At 32.0% G+C, this 22,310-nt stretch overlaps 1 protein-coding gene across 2 annotated transcripts in view; it reads left to right on the plus strand.

Moving 5' to 3' along the window:
- puf (ubiquitinyl hydrolase 1 puf) overlaps positions 1 to 22,310 on the plus strand; it is a 136,866-nt gene that overhangs the window by 22,093 nt on the left and 92,463 nt on the right. The window contains exons 6-18 of one of the 2 annotated variants that reach the window (XM_076456603.1): positions 2,030 to 2,097; positions 5,579 to 5,771; positions 6,536 to 6,673; positions 7,713 to 7,931; positions 8,134 to 8,284; positions 9,728 to 9,834; positions 9,994 to 10,739; positions 12,425 to 12,773; positions 13,232 to 13,359; positions 14,515 to 14,604; positions 20,861 to 20,959; positions 21,322 to 21,404; positions 21,940 to 22,097. In XM_076456603.1, the coding sequence (XP_076312718.1) occupies positions 2,030 to 2,097; positions 5,579 to 5,771; positions 6,536 to 6,673; positions 7,713 to 7,931; positions 8,134 to 8,284; positions 9,728 to 9,834; positions 9,994 to 10,739; positions 12,425 to 12,773; positions 13,232 to 13,359; positions 14,515 to 14,604; positions 20,861 to 20,959; positions 21,322 to 21,404; positions 21,940 to 22,097 (2,529 nt within the window). The remainder of the gene's footprint in view (positions 1 to 2,029; positions 2,098 to 5,578; positions 5,772 to 6,535; positions 6,674 to 7,712; positions 7,932 to 8,133; positions 8,285 to 9,727; positions 9,835 to 9,993; positions 10,740 to 12,424; positions 12,774 to 13,231; positions 13,360 to 14,514; positions 14,605 to 20,860; positions 20,960 to 21,321; positions 21,405 to 21,939; positions 22,098 to 22,310) is intronic. The other variant, XM_076456604.1, reaches the window with a different exon arrangement.

The raw sequence follows: 22,310 nt of genomic DNA on the forward strand, positions 1-22,310 counted from the left end.
TATCATTGACCACCATTCATGGACTATCATGAGTAAAGCTAAAGGAGATTCTTTCTGTCCTTGCCAATCATCAGGTTAAATAAATTGGGGTCAGTTTACTTTTAAATATTTTGGGTACTTGATTCACCTATTGCACTGTTTCCAGAGTACTGTTCTTCAGGATTCCCCAATACGCATTATCCCCTAGATTCTACTAGTGGCCATTCTCTTTGATCGATGTCAATTTCATATATATTGTTCATAGAAGGAACCCCATATCTTCTCATAATTTCAAATGTAGAGTGGTGTCATTCTAGGTCTGTGGTTGAGCACAGCATTCCATGTCTTCATAATTCCAGGGGCATGTGGAATACTCCTTGTCCACTTGGTTGGGGAGTGAATATGAATGTTCATAATTCCAGACCAGATAAGTTCTGTTCCTTTGGTTGAGTAAGGCATAGATAATTCCATCATTCTGAGCTTGGGATGTTGCATTTTGGACTTCTTCAGTTGGAGGAGAAAATTTGTAAACTTTAACTGTTGCTTACTTTCTCATAATGGTTCCAGTGGTTCAGAACATATCACTTTATTGCTACTGGTTGGTATCCAATCAAAAGTATATATATGTATAACATTGTGGTCCAATAGTCCAAGCCACCAGTTTCTGATATAGGGACAAAGACTTCTTAATTTCAACCCCAAATTGTGAAAATCTTGGCTGTATGGTTGGCACTGGCCTATAATGACTGCTTATGTTGTATTCCCTCCTTGATACAGGAACTAAGTTCTGGGCAAAGAACATATATTCTGGATATAGTGTGGTTCCCCCATTTGTGTACCACTCTTATCTTGGTACACCCCTGTTCTGTGAAGATGCTTTCTGTATAAAATATGCCTGTACCAGCTCATCCACCTTTCCAGTTTAGATTCTAACTATAATGTCAGTCAATGGGAAGCATGTTTTAGAAGTTAATATTTTCTTAAACTAAAGATGTATTTCCAATTATACTTAACTCTGCTGACTCTCCCACCCTTCATCCCCACTAAGATCCAGTATTAGTGATTGAGATGTTGTCTCATACAAGTGATTACAAGTATTTAAGTAAGATGCTTATATACAGTACCAGGATAGAGAACAGAATGATGAGGGTGAGAGATTTGCAAATTAGATATTGCTGAGGGAGTTTAAGTGGGGTTTAAAAGACTGAAGTATATGAGACCAATGCTTAGATAAACAAAGCCAATGTTCAAGATTAGTTAGTGTGTAAGTGGAGGTGTATTATTGGAAATACATTTTCAGCTTAGGAAAATGTTTCATAGCATTATCAAACTCTGTATATGTTGCATTTGTTACAAAATATAATATGAAAAATATACATGTAAGGAAAGTTCAGTGCCTATGGCTTTTTTATTTTTCATTAGAAAGCTTTGATTATCACTGTCAGTAAGACATATTTTAACATAGTGTCTGTATCAGTGTTATGCATCTGTACAGATGTGGTTTAATCCCCAAATTTTACATTTGATAACCCAGTTCTTTTGGCATAAAACCTAAAACAGCAATTTGTTATCAGTAATTAAATGCTATCTTGTTATATTAATGTGAATTATCCTTCAAAGTGGTTCAAATTGCTATTTAGAGTGTTTTTGTCAACTTGATATTGTACTGATTAAAAAAAAAAAAGGTGGTTGGAATATGGATGTATGATTTTTAAGTGGGAAACCTGAGACAGACATATTGTATATAGTTGTCAGCTGATTATTGTGTTACTATGATATAACCATATTGGGGGGAGTTGAAAAAAAACAAAACATGTTTAGTGTTTTTGTGTAAAAGATGAAAAACTTGTAATAAAGACTAATTCACAGGAAACAGAAGTTGAGATTTCTGCTGAACTTAGTACTTAAAACATGCAAACAGTTTCCATGCAAGTGTTCCCTTATTTTCTACCTTTAATGGTTAGATTACTAGAATGAGACTGATATTTGTGCAGATATATTATCAGATCTTTTCTGTATGTTTATTTATAACAATTAAATATTATTTCAGCTGAAACTATGGATGAACATAGGCTCTATTGTCAAACTTTTGGTTCCACTTCGAACTTGTGTAATTAGGTAAGGTTTAAATGTGTAGTTTATGTCATATGAAATTAGAAACTATTCTCATATTGTATGTTGTTACCTGTTATTAATCTTTTGTAGTAACCTAGGTAACTCCTACTATCTTAATATTATTGTTCTTGTAATATTTACAGCAGAATGCAGCAAAACAAGAAATTTGTCTTTTTGGCTCACTGTTTTAATTTCCACTTGAACTGTCATATAGTTTGCAAAGCAACTTATGAGAAGCAATTAGTCACCCATCATTATAATCTGGGGCCATAGGAATGGTAATTATTTAAACATTAACCTATCACACCATCTTGGAGTAATGGAAAATAATTATTTAAAGTTACCCATCATATCACCTGGGAATAATAGATACAAGAATTACATAATTAGTGAAATTTTCCTACACATTACAGTGGTACATCAGTTTTTGAATGACTCCCTTCTTGAACAATTTGGTTTTCGAACATATTGTTTGAGAAAGAAATGTCTTGGTTGTCAAACATAAACTCTGTTCCCAAACCAAGCTGTCGTGGCTTGAACCCCCGAAATAACCCGACTGATGACCCGAACGACCCTTCGACCATTTTGGCCCACGCCAAGCTTGTCCAAAACATTTTACCCACACCTGTTGCTCTGTTTACACCCCTGCTAAAATCTGCTGTGAACATTCTCATTTTTCTTTCTTTTGTTTTTTTGTTTTTCTAAATATTCTGATTAAATAAGCCACCATGGGGTCAAAGAAGGATAATGAGAACAGCAAACCAAAAAGAAAAGTTGTTAGCCACAATAGAGGTGAAAAAAGATCTCACAGCGAAGTATGAGAGTGGTGTTTGCGTGTCTGACCTTGCTACACAGTTTGGTATGGTGAAGTCTACAGTCTGCACCATACTGGAAAATAAAGAGGTCATCAAAGAAGCTGATGTTGCAAAAGGAGTGACAATGCTTACAAAACAAAGATCACAAACAATGGAAGAGGTAGAAAAACTGTTGTTGATTTGGGTAAATGAAAAACAGTTAGCTGGTGATAGCATTTCTGAGACCATCATTTGTGAGAAAGCAAAGCAGTTGCATGCTGACCTCCTGCAAAACACCCCTGGAATGAGTGTTGATACATGTGATGCCTTTAAGGCTAGTAGAGGGTGGTTTGAAAAATTTAGGAAGAGAAGTGGCCTACATAGTGTGGTGAGACATGGGAAGGGAGCCAGTTCTAACAAAGATGCTGCTGATAAATTTGTTAGGGAATTTAAGGATTATGTAGAAGCTGAGGGTTTTATTCCCCAACAAGTGTTCAACTGTGATGATACAGGCCTCTTTTGGAAGAAAGTGCCAAAGAGGACCTACATCACCAAGGAGGAGAAGTCACTGCTAGGACACAAGCCACTAAAGGACAGGCTGGCTAACTCTATTGTTATGTAGTAATGCAAGTGGGGTCTTAAAACTTCAGTCTTTGCTTGTGTACCATTCTGAGAAGCTGATAGTTTTTAAGAAAAATAATGTCCTGAAAAGTAAACTAAATGTCATGTGGAGAGCTAATAGTAAAGCATGGGTAACCAGGCAATTTTTTATGGAGTAGGTCCATGAAGTGTTTGCCCCAAGTGTAAAGAATTACCTCACGGAAAAACATTTGTCACTCAAGGCCCTTCTTGTGATGGACAATGCACCTGCTCACCCACCAGGCTTGGAGGACGGGTTGGTGGAGGAGTACAGTTTCATCACAGTCAAAAGAGAAAGAACCCCAGAAGGAGAGTCACCTGACGTTTTTATGGAAGGTGACTTCCCTTCCAAACAATAATAACCCTCCTACTCTCCACGTTCCTCACCACTTTTCACTTACGCCATCAGCTCTCCTCAGCACAGATAAAGTGCAGTTAAATTTTCATTTATTGTTTTTTATTGTGTTTATAGTTTATGTGATTGACTTTATTGCACGTAAGTATTATTATACAGGAATAAATACGCAATATTTTTACTTAAAATGCTTCATAATGCATAATTTTTGGAGTTCTGTAAAGGATTAATTTAATTTACAGTATTTCTTATGGGAAAAATTGATTCAGTTTTCGAACAAATTGGTTTTTGAACAGCCTTTTGGAACGGATTAAGTTTGAGAACCAAGGTACCACTGTATTTTGTATGTGGTTCTTGGAACATTGTTTTTTTTCTTCTAATTCTTATCATAAAGTCATGTCACTCGTATATGAGCAACATAGGAGCAAAAGTGTTAAGAGAAACTGTTATTTGCAATAAGAAATGTTTGGGTGGGTTTGGTTGATTTGACCAATCTCATAACCACCCTAAAGTATCAGAAAATAAAAATAAATTATCCTTTTTTTTTCATTTTAGAATGACTCCAAATTAACAACACAAAAACACAAATTTTTAGATTAAATAATTTAAATCTCATTGACATTATACATTTATATATGTTTATTATTTTTACTGTATTGATTTTTCAGACATGTATGGCTAACAGTACAGAAGTTGAAATTACAGCGTGTGTGCACTCGCTTTACTGTATCCAATAATACAGTGTCGTGTGATAATGAACTAATTTTGTAAAATACCATCACATTTCAATTATTATACCTTATGTACATTATTGCTGTTTACAAATTCCATTTTTAACCTATTTCTCTTGAAACATAGAGCAGTGAATAAAGAAGTAAAGAAAAGTTATCTCTTCTAGTTATGACCTTTGTACTCATTTGCTGCTTGTTATAGGTTTATAATTATAAAATTTGCACATGGAGGATGTGAAATGAAATAATTTTTTAGATTTTATGTATACATTTGAAATAGGTGGGTAGGGTTGCGATATGTGATTCAGTAAATAAGCCATATCTCAGCAAATATAAAAGCTAGGAGGTTCTTAATTTACATGATAGCCTATAAATATTGGCAATTTGAGTTTGTAATTCATACAACACTACAGGCTTAGTATTTTGACATCATAAACATTTACTTTGAACTGGTGGTGCATTCAACATACCATGTGATTCACAGAAATTGATATTTAGGTGTGTGTGTTTTTTTAATATTTACTTTTGAATTAAAAAAATTAATAATGTACAGTATGAAAATTTGAATTATACAGTTTGATACCAGTTTTAATGATATAAATTCATAAAATAGTAGTTTAATAAAATTTTGAATGCAAGTCAACAAGTACAATGACATGGCCTTTGACCTATGATCTGTGTGGAGAGGGTTAAGATTTTTTATTTGTGTCTTTTTCCACTTTTTATGTATATCATGTTTCATAATACATATATGTTCTATATGGGTAATATTAAGTTTTTGTTTTTGTTTACCATGAATGCTTCTTTCAGGTTGTTTTTTCTCTGTTTTGAAAACATCTGTGTAGTTCTAGTTATTCTTAACTTTTCAGAAATTATTATTTTATTCTCTTGAATACTATTGTAGAACCCTGCTTGTTGTAGATAATTGTAAGTTTGAAATAAACCTGCATCACTTTTTACTGTAGGTACTTGTGTAAGGTGTCTGACAAAGACTTGAGAGTTGCTGGAAACAGGAACATGTTTGAGTTTATGTGGACAGCAGTGAAAGACCCTTTAGATGCTCCAGCTTCATTTGACAAGGAAGGGTTGGATTTAGCTTTCAAGTACTTTACAAGTAGCACTTTGACTATGAGACTGGCTGGGATTGCTCAAATAAATGTATGTTTATTCAGTAATCAAAGGTGTTTAGCACTTCTCATTATTACACTAATTTACACTGCCAAGTTAAGCATGCTCCTAGAAATGAAATACTTCTGTACTAATTAGTTGGTTGGGCACTTAATAAAAATTGTAAATAAGAAAGAAATATATATTTTTGTTTACAATTTTTATTAAGTGTACAAGAACAATTAGTCATGTGATAATGCATGTTGAACCTTGATAGAATTGTTTCCTGTTTTTCTAGAAGTCTTTGTTCATTTAGTTCTACTTGGTTTTTTGTGTGACTCGTTGATCCATTCATTGATCTAGTAGTGGGAAATTTTCCCTTGTGGTCTTAGTAATATTTTTGTTGTTGTGTGTGTGTGTATAAAAAAAATAATGTTTTCATGCATGTTTATTCTGGTTATTTCACACAATTTTCTGCACAACCCTTTTGATATTGTGCGGACCTATCTGATACTTGTGCAGAAATCAGTGTACCTGATAATACCATATGTTCTATTTAGTTGAGAAATGTTGTACTCATCTAATCAGATCAGTTGTAAGATGTGTGTTAAACTTGGTTCTAGATCATTTTTATTGGTCATCCTTCCATTCCAGTACATCCTTTGTTCTTTCACAAAGTAGATTTTGTTTTTTTGTTTAATTTTTTAGTCAAATTAATTTACTTAAGGTATGATTTCATACATACTCTAAATAAATGTTTCAGTATTTCTCGACACTTTGAAGTGTTAAGCAGTTCTGTACAATTTGTCTTGCAGAGTCATATCAACATGTACAATGATCTGTGCCACAATGAAAGTCTAGTGGATGCTGAAAGTGTGGGCAATGCTCTGTCAAACTGGCTCATCGACAACAAAGTCATACCACACATTTTTGGACCCAATCTTCATGTTGAGGTATATAACTTATTACAGATTAGGTATTTAAGATAGCCTCAGAATTTTTTATATCACTTAATTGGAAAACAAATTATTTAAACAACAACAAGCAAAATTAACATAATTTGAAACAAAATTGCTTTTTTCTAAAATATGTTATACTAAGTCTGTTTCAGCTTTTTCCTAAGTATTTGTAATACTGTTGCCAAGTGATTTAAATGATGAGAGTGACAACACAAGCAAGCATGTTAATTTTTCTTAAACGTGTAAAGTTTTTGGTGTTCTTTAATAAACAGAGTTAGGGGAATAATATTGGCAATTTACTCCTTCACTTCATGATAGATTTCGGGTGCATGTTTGTAGAAATCATTAAAAATTCTGAACATTTTACAAAATCTCAATATTTTCAGAGTTTTGTAACTATCTCGGTTATATGGTATGACATATTCATAAAGTTATTGTATGTTCCATAAACTAGCTTAGTTTGGAGTCACGAACAGTTGTAATACAGTACATCCAGGTGTCCTATGTAATTTATCTAGACAAATAATCTCCCCAAAAAGGTAGGCACTAACTGTTGGAAAAACTAAACACCCTTTTGAAAGGTTATTTCATTTCTTTCACAAGTACATATATTAACCTCTCTGTTTAGGAAGTAATGACTTGAAGGAGTTAAATTAGTTTGTGGCAGAATTTACATTCTAGAATTCACTTACTGAAAAGTGTAATACATGATGGTAAACCATTGCATCTTTAGTTTCTATATATGCCATTTAAAGCTGTTTACTGACTGATTCTTATTTTGTTATTGATTGATTGATTGATCAACATAGTCTGTGATACAAACAAGAAAAATTTTATTTTCAAGATTTCTCAGTTAATAATAGCTAAAAAAGGTGTTATTTTTAAAGTTTAAATATCCACGTCATAAATAAAAACTTGCACATGTATAACTTTTTTCTGTATTTCTTACAAAAAGCCTAATTCTAGTATTCATATTGGTAAGATGTGGAATTGTTATAAAAACTTAACAAATATTTTTCTGTTGTTACTATAGATTATCAAACAGAGCCATATAGTACTTAACTTCTTAGCTATGGAGGGAAGAATTACAAATGAAGAGATTGATGTGATATGGTCTGCTGCTCAGTTGAAACACTGTAGTCGTCAGGTTTTGGAGCTGTTGCCACCACTCATTAAGAACTTGGAGGTGTCACCAGTTTTACATTTATACAAACTGATTTGTAACCTTGAACCCCGGGAGCACAATGAGCAAGTATGTAACTATGCAATTGTAATGTTTTAGAAGTAAATTATAATCTCATGCTTTTCATTATTTTCATTTTTCATGATTTCCTAAAAAAATTATCCTTATTTAATAAAATGAAATTTACTTGGAATCGTGCCTTTTCATGATAAAATATTTTAACTGGGATTATTTCTGATTTTATAAGTGACAAATTAATTTTGTTTTCCAGACACTTCTCCTGGCCTCTGCTTTGCTGAAATGTATTTGGTCTAGTAGTGGAAGCTTCCAAGGATCTGATTCTCATATTGATACACAACACACAAATAGCCCTTTTGCCATGCTTATGAAAGGAGCACTTCACTTGGGTGAGCTACAGAAAGGTGAGACAACATTTGCTTCAAAGGTATACACATTTTTGGTTTGGAACAGATTTTAAAAATCTCTACAATCCATTTTTAAATCATCAGCCATACTCTGAAAATGTTGTGGAAAAGTTGGGAATATTAAACTTATTTAATGTAAGAATAATAATAGAGAAATTGAATGGTAGTTTTAAGGTGTAACAAAATAGTAATTTTGTTAAAAGAATCTTTTTCAGTTTGTAGTGTGACTTGAATTGTTTATTATCTGTCTATATCTTTCTCCTGTTCTGCTCTCTGCCATACTGGTACCATTTGGTTAACTGTTTTTCAAGATACAAATTACTAAAGACATACATGTTTACAGTCCAGAAACCTAGAAGTAGATGAATGGTAGATTTTGTTTATTTCTCAAAGACTGACTAATGAATGTTTTTATTTTTCCATAGAAACTTTGTAACCAAGTTAATAAAAGTTGTACTTTTAGATCAGTTTTAGCTCATTTTAGCTGTATGAAAAAATGAAATTGAAAAAAACATCAAAACCTTGTGGTGGAGAGGAAACAGTATTTTAAGAGAATTTTTTCTTCTTTTATTTAACCATTTAAAAGGTTCTGTATACTTCTGTTATCAGTAATGGTTTTCAAGTTTTGTGATGTTCAAGCAGTATTTTTAAATCAAAGATAATACATATACCATAAAATTTCGGTAACAGGCTTGAACTTGTTATCTTATTACTTCTTCATGGTTTAGTTCAAGTAAGAAAGGAATAAGAAAGAAAATGTTTGAATATTTAAAAGATGTGGAAAGTTCTTTAATAATTTATATTAGCACCAAGAACAAAAAATGTCAAGTGCAATATATTCATCAGTTATTTAATGATTGTGAGTAAGTTACATAACCTATCCATAGATAATTTTATTTTTTATATTGCTTATTGTTATTTTCTAGTATTTTATGATAAAAACAACTATAAATTTACTAAGAAATAAAAACCAATAATATATTTAGCAATTAGATTGTTTTTGAAAGTTTAACAGTTTATCAGAAACAGGTAAATTATTGGATGTGTATAAAATAGAAAATAACTTGTGGTTTGCTATAGTGTGATAGAAATTGTAGTTAGAGAACTGTAAGATCCCAAAGTGCTATTTTGTCATTGAAATTTAGTAAACTGTAATTTTTATACTTGTTTAAAAACCTCTTCTGGTTATTTTTTGATGTAATGAGATTTTTTTATTTGTTTGACATTTATATGCATTTATTAAGTTTTTAATTTAATACAAAAAGCTTAGCAAAAATTACTTATTTTTTATGGTTAATGTACAATGTAACACAATGAGTGAGTCGAATATTGGTACAGTTTTGTTGTGTTTATAATAGACATGAAATTGTCACTGAGTATGTAAATGAACTTTAAATCACAGTATGGACGACACATGGTGAATAATTTTTCTAATTTTAGGCTTTGGTAGAAAACGAGAGTTAAGTAGCAGTGAAAGAAGTTTGAGTGCTGATGGAAGTAACAGTGAAGAAGATCAGCCTGAAATGAGATGTGCTCCAACCACAGAGGTAATCAGTTATTGTTTTTCTCGTGTGTATGTGCATTTTGAAAAGGAAAAACTGTTAGTTACGTGTATATAGTTTTCTTCTTGTTTCTGTCTGATTTACATGTGTATATTTAAATACTATGAAGTGTACTTAAGATTATAGTCCTATGATGATTTTCAGCAGGCAGACAGTTCCCAAGTCAGTGACAGACAGCATAGTAGTGCTGATGGAAGTGACCATACAGCTGACAGCCAACCAAGCAGTCCTAGTGGCCAGGAAGGGTTTAAACAAATTCTTCTTTCAAAGACGAAAAAAAAAAGAGAACACATTACTAGATCAGCTGAGAAGAAAATGAAGGAAGACACTAGAAGTTCCAGTGGAGATGAGAGTGAGCTGAGCAGTGTCAGTGAAGAGACTTTACGGAGCGACATTGATGTAGTTGAATCTTCTCATTTATCAAACAAATGTTCTGAACGGCAGGAAGTGAACCAGTCAAGTGTACCAAAGAAAAAATCCACTCAGAGACAAAAAATGTTACGGCGGAAAAGAGCCAAACAGTTAGCTGCCAAACGAACGTTGTTAGCAAAAGGACCTTGGTTGAGACGAGAAGAAAAGGATGTTTGTGCTCGACTCACCATTAGAGAAATAGATAATAGTCCAGATGGGAATGATGAATCAGATCTCAACCAAGAGAAGCCTGTAGCTCCTCCCAAAACTCCAGAACACAACTCATCCCCAATCAGTACTTTACCAGAGGGTCAGCTTCCTCGACCACCTGGCCCTCAGTTACTTCCCGAGTTAGTAAAAGCAGTGTTAGAACGAGAAGGCAGTCTTCCACGTTTTAACGAGGGGTTAGATACAGAGACGTATGATTGTAGACAATATCTTTCCAGCCTGCAACCTCACCATGAACTTGGAGGAACTGGGTAAATGTTACTAGTTTTAGTTGGATCTTCTGTGTTTTCTGAACTTAAGATCAATTAATGATATTAATTAGTGTGTATTGTTCTTTGGTGGAACATATTTTCAAAAGTGTAAATTTGTAGATGAAGCCCCCAAAAATGTGTTTTTGTTATTTTGTCATTCAATAAATTAACAGATATATAATTTTATATATATAGTTATTAGACTATGCATATGGATGGCTAAAGTGCTCAGTTGGCATAATACAAATATACACACTAAAAAATTAGTATTGTCAATCACTTTCATTCCTTTATCTACCCAACAAGCCCAAAAATAAGACAAACCATTGCTAAAATATGAAACTAAACAGTGTTATCATTACCCCTTGTAGTCAATTTTTTGTACAGAAATCTGTTGTTTCTTTAAAAAGTTTAAGTACAGGGTAAAACAAGAATTATTAGCCAATAATAGGTGAACATTAGGCAACTGCAGCATGTAGAATACTCATAGTTTGTACACTATATAACCAGTATCTTTAGGAAGTCAACCCCTTTATTATGTGTGAAGTGAAGGACTGAGAAAACATTAAGTTTTATTACACACATTCAAAGAATACACTAACTTTCAGTCAAGGGAAAAAATCTCATTAAACAAGTAATAAAAAAACATTTAGTGAATGTAAAAATGATGCAAGGAGAGCAGTATCAAAAATAATGCAAACAGGAATATAGGTATAGTAAAGTTGTACATATATCATCCCATCATGACTTTCAATATCAAAATTGTGTTACACTGTATAATACATGAATACAAAATGGTTACAAGGTTAGTCAGCCCTTGCAACAAGAGTCTGTAATAAGACATATTTTGACTCAACTTTATTTTCCTTGTACATAAGTTGTAGGCTCTTAGTTACACTACATTGATGCCTATCCTGGTGTGAATATAATATTGTGATAAACAATCTGCATACCAACAATCAGGAATATATAACTTCCACCTTTGGTTGTATTAAATTCAACATGCATTTTACAATATAATATTAAATTTTAATATTGAAAGTCATCCAGGAATGACCTGTGTACAGCTGTATCATCCCAATATTCTGGTTTGCATTCTTTTTTTGACACTGCAATCTCTACATCATTTTACATTAACAAAATGTTTTTTTATAACTTGTATATATGTAGACTGTACATCCTGTGGAATACTTGATTAATTAGTAGCATCAGAAACTGGTTTTATTCTTCTGCCTTGATTATGTTCAATACTTTATTTCTTGCTGTACTCATTTTATCAATTATTAACTTCTTCATTAAGCTGTCATCACTGCTTTCTTTCCAGTTATAGAAGATGCTTAACTATAATTTTGAACATAACCATCTTCATTGACCCTGGTGTAACATGTGTTTAGACATTATGTTTTAAAAGATATTGTTACTTCTTTGTAATGTATTATATCTATACATAAAACTCCCTTTTCAATATGCTTTAAAGTTGTATCAGAATTCATCTAGTTTTTATACTTATTTCATGTGTCATTGTTAACTATTCACAACAGTTTTGTTTGCAGCTTTTATTCAGCTTAAAATCAATTCAAATTTTAACATTCTCCAGTAGGTACTGCTACTGTTATTGAAAAGTAGTATTTTTTACTAGTATTGTGTTAATCTACAAAATGTAATACTGACTCTTACATTTTCAGAAGTAATTTGATAGAAGATATTCTCAGTCCAAATGATGGCAGCTGTAACAGTTCACATGCTAGTAATAGATCAGAAAAGAATATGGCTGATTTTGAAGGGGAGGAGAGTGCTTGTGAAGATGAATTGGCACAGTTGGCAGCCCAGGCTCAAGCACACTTAGACAGTCATCCTATGCGCCTAATGAACATGGCATGCATGTACACTCCTCAGCTTCTTGGACCAAAAATTCATGGAAATCAACGAGGAACTCCAAAGGACGGTGATCAGGCTATACAGCAATTTGATGTGGACTCTGTTTGTAAGCCTGCGCAAACCATACTGTGGGATCTACTTCAAGATGATAAAATTGTTAAGTACATGTTTTCTATTCCAAAATATTGAATGATTGTTACTAATTTTTGTATTCCTAAACTTTTTTATATTAGAGGACTAAGTTCTTCTCAAAAAACGTCTTTCCAAATATGGTGGACAATTTGAATCAAAGACCTAGAAGTATTATAAATACTGATAAGGTGATAATTAAACTAGTGTATTTTTCATTTAATTTGTGGGTAATAGTTATTTAAATTATTTCGGCAACAATGTATAATTTGTAAAATCCTGCTACTCCCCCTGAGACCATATTTTTATTCTGAATTTACATGGAAAGAATTTTTAGATTTTAGAAAGAATGTTGATATTTTGCTGTTTTTACATTCTTGAAGATATATTGTGACAGGTTTAGAGGTGAGGCCGATAGTATTCAAATATAATTAAAAAAATTTGTTCCTTAAAAATTTAATGATATTTGTACCTTTCAAAACTAGACGCAGCTTGCAGAGGGACTTGCTGCAGAGGCAGAGAGAATCTTCTGTAACTTGTTGTGCTGGTCCACAGACAAGATGATCAGAATGAAAGTTATTGAAGGGTGTCTAGACAATCTAGCTCATCACAAGTAAGATATTGTAATATGTGGCTGTTGCTAAGATAACACGACCAACCTGAGGTACGACAGTGTTTAATGTTTTTTATGTAGATTATCTAGCTCATCACAAGTGAGATATATTTATATATGGCTGTTGCCAAAATAACGTGACTAACCTGATGTAGGAAAGTGTTTAAGGTGTTATTTAGACAACATAGAGCATCACAAATAAGCTCTTTTGTATGGTTGAATGTTAACTTTGTGAAGCTAGAAATCAAGCAAATTGTTTATAAAGTTTATGACATATAAATGTTTGTAAGATAGTTACATCAATTGAAAAGCAAGGTGTAATTTTGGAACTTTGATTTATTTGAAAGAATGGTCACCCCTTTTCTTGCTATTATTTTGTGCAACATTTTTAAGTAATATTCTTTGAATGCATTTTTTTTTACCTTTCAGTCTGAGGTTGTTTGCGTAGAAAATTTGTATTTTTTTAGCAATTCACAAGTGAAATAATTTTTTGTAGACCACAGAATATTTTAATATAACTTTTTGTGACAGATTATTTTTACACATATTCAAAAGAGCTCCATAACCTTGAATCAATGCTTGACATTTGTGATTTTATTTATGAATTAAGCAAAAAAGTCATAAATTTTATTGTTATAATGGAACTTAACAAAGGCATAGGTTAAATACAAAGTTCATTGTTAAATTTTTGCATTTGTAGTTAGAGTACTATCAAATAAATAAGAAATTGCAACTTTTCAGCCAGGTATAGTTAAAAATAATGTAATAGATATTTGATAATAAAATGGTATGTAATGTTTAATGCAGTGCCTTTTTTCACACACACACGTGTATATGTTTGTATGTTAAATTCATTCATTTTATTTTGCAATTTATTTGCTACTCTATGTGTTCTTGGTTTATATTCAAATGTTTATGTTGACATATTTTTATCATGGTTTTATATTTTTATGTTTAATACATTTTTATTGATTTCTTAATCTATATATAGATCTGTATGTTAAGTTCTTTGTTACTGTTTTTCTTAGTTTTTAACTTACACGCATCTTTGTATATTCCTCCAGGATTATATCTGTAAGTAAAGTGTTATTTTCACCGTAGTTTACGTTAAGATCTACATGTTGGGTGCATTGTTTCCTTTTGTTCTATATTTAGATCTGTAGTTATTTCCTTGAGACTACTTCCAAAGTTGCTAGGATCTTTTCAACAGTTTCGAAGTGGAACTGACACCCATTCTGTGACAATGTAAGTTGTTTCATCCTTTTTTTTTTATCACATTTAGTTAATGCAGATTATCTGTACTATACAATTTAATTTTAAACCTTCAGTAACCATGAATAAATTCATCATCAATATCATATCCACATGTCCATTTCGAAGAGCTTCTTTAACTTTTTCGTATGGGATTGGTGGATTACACCAATCTTGGAATCCCAAAGTAACCATTAATTTCCATACTATAACTTTTAATATGGTGTGTGTATCACTAGAAAATACAACACATTTTCAATAAACATTACAGGTTTTTTTTTGTACACAAAATCAGATTTTTTTATTTAAATATCTTTACTAAAAATTTGTCCATGTAGTTGAAGTGTTGACAACTGAGTGCAAAATGATTTTTGTGTTAAGAGGGACACGAGATGCTGGGAAGTACGAGGTCTGTTAAAAAAATACGCAGACTGTTTGAATTGCGCGGCTCCAGTTGGTTCCAGGGGAATCCGCTTGGTGTCTCTATGTTTGCACAGATCAGCTGATTACGACGCCATTTCCCGATTGCAGATATCTTCATTTGTGTATTAGCTACGCGGTTTTAAGTGAAGTGCGATTTTTTCGATTGGTGGATTTCAGAATGAATTACCTGAAGGAGCAACGACTTGTTGTGAAATTTTATGTTAAACTTGGAAAATCTGCGACTGAAACTTTTGCTATGCTTAACACGGCTTACGGTGATGTTGCTATAAAGCGTATGGCATGTTTCAAGTGGCATGAACGTTTTAAGGATGGTCGACAGTCCATTGAAGATGATGAGCATCCTGGACGTCCTTCAACGTCAACTGACGACCAACACGTCAACAAAATCAACACCCTGGTGCGGGGAAATCGACGTCTGACTGTCAGGGAGCTTGCTGAAGAGTGTGGGATATCAGTTGGATCTTGTTACGAGATTTTGACCGGAAAATTGAAGACGCACCACGTTGCTGCGAAATTCAGCCCTCAGAACTCGTGAGTTTTTGGCCAAATGCCCGACCACTGTTCTTCCCCACCCTTCCTACACACCTAACCTTGCTCCTTGCGATTTTTTCTTGTTCTCCAAACTCAAAAGACCCTTAAAAGGAAGAAGATTTGAGACAATTCCCGAGATTAAGGCAAATGCGACAAAGGAGCTGGAGGACATTACAAAAGAAGTGTACCAGGACTGTTTCAACAAGTGGAAACACCGTTGGGATAAGTGTGTGCATTGGGGAGGAGAGTACTTTGAAGGGGTACCAGACCTGTAACTTCTAAATAAAGTACATTTTGTTTCATGACGTCAGTATTTTTTCAGTATTTTTGTTCAGTATTTTTTGAACAGCCCTCGTATACCCATGAAGAATTATTATTCATTATATTACCTAATGTAACTTTATCTGACCTAATAAGTTTCTGATTTTTACATGCAAAACAAGGAGTTTATAGCTTTCTTATAACTTGTTTGACTTTTTACTGATAGTTGATGATGACATTTACACCTGCTTTTCTTGTACTGCTGGAACTAGTAAAGTAACTAGTTTTTATAAAAGTAAAATAATAAAACACACAAAGCAAGCCATGTCCTATAACTGTTATAATTTAACTGGCTTTCTCACTATCTCATAAGAGATATAAATTAATTCCCTAATAATTTTGATCTTACTACCAAAAGTCAAACTTGCAAACTGAAAATGGAAGAGACAATACACTGTGCTGAAAACAGTGCAATATATTATGTCATTTGACAGCTTAGAACTTTGTTTTTCTATTGGTTTTAAATGGTATAAAATATCAGAGAGAAGTGTTGGCAATTTATGAAAAACAGGTGGGCATGATAAATGGGTTTGTCAAAGAAGACTGAAGGCTTTAAGAATTAGACTGCCATCTTAGTATCTATATTATAATGAGTAATCGACGTTAAACTTTGTATTTCAAGTATGGGTGGTAAATGAATTAAAGAAGAGGGAAGACCTTGAGAGCAAATGTCAAATTTATGATACTAAGAGAGAGACTAAGGAGTTTTTAAAATATTTTCTTCTAAAATTAAGAACTTAAAACTTGTATAATATTAAATTTAGTTTATTAACCCTTTTTCAATGGGTCACAGGTTAAAAGCTATGTCAGTGTTTGTTGGCTTGAATTCAAAATTTTATTGAACTACTATTTTATGAATTTTTGTCAGTTAAGTTTCAAATCAAATTGTAAATTTTAATTCAAACTTTAATTTTATATATGAGTTAATTTATTAATTTAAAAGTATTTATTAAAAGAACACATCCAAATATAACTTTTAATTAGTTGTGGTATGTTTAATGCAGTACTGTTTAAAATTAGATGTTTGTGAGGTCAAAATACTAAGTATTGTTTTGCACAAATTAGAAACTCAAATTACTAATCAACTAGAACATAAAATTAGAACCTCGTATCTTTTTATTTTGCTGATAAATGGCTTGTGTACTGAATCAAACATAGTGGCTCCTTTAAATTCTTTCCATGTTTGGAAATGGTTCCTTATATACACTTACTTCAATATATGACATTTGAATAACCAATCAACAGCTTAGAGTGATCCCAGAGTGGTTTTTCCACACTAATTTAATTTTGAAAATGCTACCACATTCTTTTGATCAGATATTTCAGTGAGATCTTTACTCTGCTCAAAGTTTCATATTCTTTTAAATCTACATACATCTTAGTTACTAAGTTCAATAAATTGTAGTGGAATTTTGTGGTATCAGTTTAGTTAGTTATGATTTTTTGGTTATTCAGTTTTATATATATGACCTAAAAACGAAATTTGTTTGATCAAATCCTTCATATGCAAAATTTTAAAAGGCTTATCAACCTGTATCCAGTAACAACCAAATAGCAGTGAGAATATATAATTGTTTGCTTTACTTCTAGATTTATTGTTTTATATTTTAAGAAAAATAATTTTGATAATTTATTTCTAAATTGTAATAATCTATTTACACATGTATAATGTATAATAATTGAAATGTGATTGTATATTACAAAATACTAAAACAGCCAAAACAGGGAAGATTAAAAAGTCAGTTTTATATTACTGGATATGTGACATTGAGTGCACATGCACTGCATCACTGCAAGCTATGTAATGCTAGCTAGGCATGACTGGAAGGTCAATATAATAAAAAATAATAAATACACTGCTGGCAAAATCTTAAGACCATGAACATAAAGAAAAAATATGCATTTTGTGTTGTCAGACTCAACCACTTATTTGAGTAGATCTTCGAAAGATGAAAATAAGAAAAGGGAAAATAAAAATAAAAAACTTTTTTAGCATTTAACATGGAAAATGTGAACACTATGAAATTAGTCTAAATACTAGCTGGTCATAAGTTTAAGACCATACTGAAATGAAGCATTAATCGGTAAACATGTAACGAAATTTAGTCATTTGTGTTCAAGCATTAGCATTGTCAATATCTCCCACTGACATCTCCTGTGTTACATTGGGTAAAAAAATGGCAAAGTTGAGTTGACAGAGTTTGAACGCGGCAGAATTGTCGAGCTGCAAAAGCAAGGTCTCTCTCAACATGCCATTGCTGGTGAGATTGGGCGTAGTAAAACTGCTGTTGCAAATTTCTTAAAAGACCTTGAGGGATACAGAATGAGAATTTCAAGTGGTTGGCCCAAGAAAATTTCACTGGTGTTGAGCAGGAGAAATTGACAGGTTGTCTGGCAACACACCAGCTGATCAGCAAACCAGATTAAGGCCCTTATGGACGCAGAATGAAGCTCAAGAACAATAAGACAGCATCTCCAAGAGAAAGGCTTTAAAAATTGTAAAAGTCTTCAAAGGCCACATCTCCTTTCACATCATGAAACAGCTTAGTTAAACTTTGCTGAGAAGCATCAAACATGGGACGTAGAAAAGTGAAAGTAGGTTTTATTTTCTGATGAGAAAAAATTTAACCTGGGTGGTCCGGATGGCTTCCAACATTACTGGCACAATAAGGATATCCCACTGGAGACATTTTCTACAAGACACTGTGGAGGAGGTTCCATCATGATCTAGGGTGCTTTATCCTTTCATGGAACAATGGAGCTTCAGGTTATACAGGGGTGTCAAACAGCAGCTGACTACATTGGCATGTTGGAAAGAGCATCCTTATTGACTGAAGGCTCTCGCTTGTGTGGAAATGACTGGATCTTTCAGTAGGACAACGGTGCAATTCACAATGCCCACAGAACAAAGGCCTTTTTCATGGCGAATAATGTGATTCTTTTGGATCATTCAGCATGTTCGCCCAAACTGAACCCCATTGAAAATGTTTGGGGGTAGATGGCAATGGAAGTCTATAGAAATGGATGTCAATTCCAAACAATGCATGATCTTCGTGAAGCCATCTTCACCACTTGGAATATTCCAGCGAGCCTTCTGCAAACGCTTATATTGACCATGCCAAAGTGAATGTTTGCAGTTATTCACAATGACAGCCATGTACGTCACTACAGAGACCTCTTGTTGGTCATTTCCTACCCTGTTTAGGACTTCTTTTTGGTATGGTCTTAAACTTTTGACCAGCTAGTATTTAGGCTAAGTTCATGGTGTTCACATTTTCCCTATTAAATGCTAAAGAGGTTTTTTATTTTTATTTTCTCTTTTCTTATTTTCATCTTTTGAAGCTCTACTTAAATAAGTGGTTGAGTCTGACAATGCAAAATTCATATTTTTTCTTTATGTTCACAGGTCTTAAGATTTTGGCCAGCGGTGTATATAGTGTTATGAAATTTAAGATACTTAGGCCGAACATTTGTACTTTTGTGTTACAATCTGTAGTCATTCTAGCATCAAAAAGCATAATTTATATTTATTTCTTAATTTTTTATGTTTACGAAGTTGGTCAAGTAACAGACCCCAACATAGTGAAAAACAAAAATATAAAGTCTTACTAAAAACAAACATTTGAAATGTATGTTGCAGGTTTTAGAGATCACACAAATAATATTTTGAGATTTTTGGTATGAAGAATAGTTTTTCTCATCATAACATGAAATCACTTTGCACTCAGACTAGTAACAAAACACTCTATTTTCATGAACAAATCTTTAGTAAAAATATTTTATTAAGAAATCTTATATTTGGTATACAAAATACATGTACTCTTTCTAAAAGTCTACCAAATTTTGTGAAAATACACATGCTGTACCAAAAGTTGTAGTACAAGTACTTAACATGTGCAAATGTGTAGACAAATTTGTGTATATTACACCAAGCTTGTTGCAAAAGGGTTAACTATGTTTCAGTGCCAGGTTTATTCATATATATATTCATAACAAAGTAGTTTAATTAAATTTTGAATGTAAAAGGTTGTGTCATAAAGTTTAACTTACCTTTAGCGATATGGTTAATTTATTGATTTGACATAAGTTTACTCAACCTCTCATGATAAATGATATAATGTTTTAGAAGATGCTTAACATCTGCTTTAATTACAGTTACTAAAGTTATATCTTGCATAAAAAAAGATGTTACAAAAGAAATTAGTAAAATAAAATATTTATGTTCAAGGAAAATATTAAAATAACATTTGAAATTCTGTCAACTGTAACAACTTATAATCTAGTGTTTTGTTGTAAGGTAAATAACAAAAAAATTTTTTTTTCAAAAAGTTTAATTGATGCATTTCTTAACAACAAGATTTTCAAAACAAAACTTTAGAATGATAATTTGTGGCCATTACAAATAGTTGTCAAGGTATAAACATTAACTTGTGATTTTTATTCTTGTTTGAAGTAGTCAGTATTATAGTTTCTCCATTTGAAAAAAAAATAGTGATCTTACTTTAAAATGTAATACTTTAAATGTATTTTTGTTTGGATTTTTCATTTCTTCATTTGGTGTTGAGATAATATTTCAACTTCCATGTCAAATATACTACCAAAATTCATTTGATAAGAAGTATGTTGTTGTGCCACTTATATTTACTGACTAGTTATTTGTTTGGCTGATGCCTAAAATACAATAGTGCTACCGATAGAAAAGTAAACATTTCTTATAGAATTGTATGAATGTTAATGGGTAATGCATGAAATCTTTGTATTAATATATAATCTGGTAAAGTTTAAAAAAAAAACAGCATTTTTCTGGTTAGTATATGATTTTTTTAAGATGCTGGGTGTGAATATTTGACATTATAAAGATAAGGTAATTGAATGTTATTTAATAAATACTGTTGTAAGCATGTTTTTTTCTACTATTATGCTTGAATTATTAAGTTATTCTTGCAATCCTTAGGTGGGCAGAAAGAGAACATAAAATGATGCATCACTTCTTCAATGACCTCAAGGCTTATACTGTAGCAGTGAAGGCTGGTATCTCACCAAGCAATAACTTGTAAGTGAAAAAGAAAGACATTTATTCTTTAAGGTTTTTCATTGTTAAGAAAGGATTCAAACTCTTCTTATGAAATTTAAACTAGTCGTGGTACATTTTATGTTATTTTGCTACATTAATAAAATAGTGTTTTCCTAAAGTACTTCTCTGTTAAGTAAAATACCCAAAAGTTTTTTTTACAAACTAGGAACTAGTTGTGTTAAATGCAACATTCTCTGGCATTTTTGTGCATTGGTTATGATGACGTCTTGACCCTTCTGCTCACTTTTTGCAGCTCTTATTAAATTGGAATACATATGTCATTTTGCTATTTTAAGTAAAGTTAAATTTTACAAGAAGCTAGATTTTTTTTTTCTTTCTAGGTATCCTCACACTGAAGAAATTCAGGTGCGCCTTCATTTTCTGACATGTGTTTTCTCTGCTGCTGGCTCTCCCGAGCATTTCAGTAAGTAAAGAGTTTGTAATGTGTATTAATGCTACTGTCAGTCCTTGTTAAGGTATATATGAACTTGATAACTTTTTCTTTAATTTTAATTTGTTTACATTAACAAACATCTTCAGTGTTCATGAGCATTAAATTTAATTGAAGAACAAAAAAACTTGATGATATGGACCAAATTTGTTTTAAGTGAATTTCATTAAGAATTGATACTTTTCTACAAAAATATTGCTAAGCTAATTAAAAATTTGTTAAATAATACCTTATTTCTTATTTAAACATATAATTTAAGCAAGGTTTTATAAAAAATCTTTGAATGTACCTTTATTTGGTGATTGTTTATGGTGACTTTTGTTTGGAAGTGTGTGTTGATCTTGGTGAAATGAAGAGTGGAGAAATAATTTTTGTATTGTTATTCTTATCATTTCATGGTGATGGTAAAATTCAAAATGGATCCTGGATGCGACTAAAACATGTATTCATGCATAGACTATTGTAAAAGTTTCCAGCCTTATGATTACATGAAAAATAAATATTTCAGGATTAAATCTTGAACAAGTGGACATCCTGTGGTCATGCTTAGCAACTGACAAAGACTGTGCAGATGAACTTTTTAGTTGGATATTAAACCAGGCTAAAAATAAAGACCATACCCATGCCTTAAGTCTTGAACTTTTCAAACACATTTTATTAGAGAAGGTACAGATATCTTTATTACATAACATTCTTTTCTGACTTAAACCTTTTTAATAGTGAAAGCTTTTTTTTTGTATGCATCTATTTTTTGTAACTGAAACTATGTGGAGAAAAGTCATGTAAATAAAGAAATATAAAATAATTTACTGAAAATCCATAATGAAGTATCAGTAATGAAGTGATCTTAAATCAGGGAATGTAAATAATTTAAAATAG

Source organism: Tachypleus tridentatus, chromosome 9 (genome assembly GCF_004210375.1).
Source record: "Tachypleus tridentatus isolate NWPU-2018 chromosome 9, ASM421037v1, whole genome shotgun sequence".
Taxonomy (NCBI): domain Eukaryota; kingdom Metazoa; phylum Arthropoda; class Merostomata; order Xiphosura; family Limulidae; genus Tachypleus; species Tachypleus tridentatus.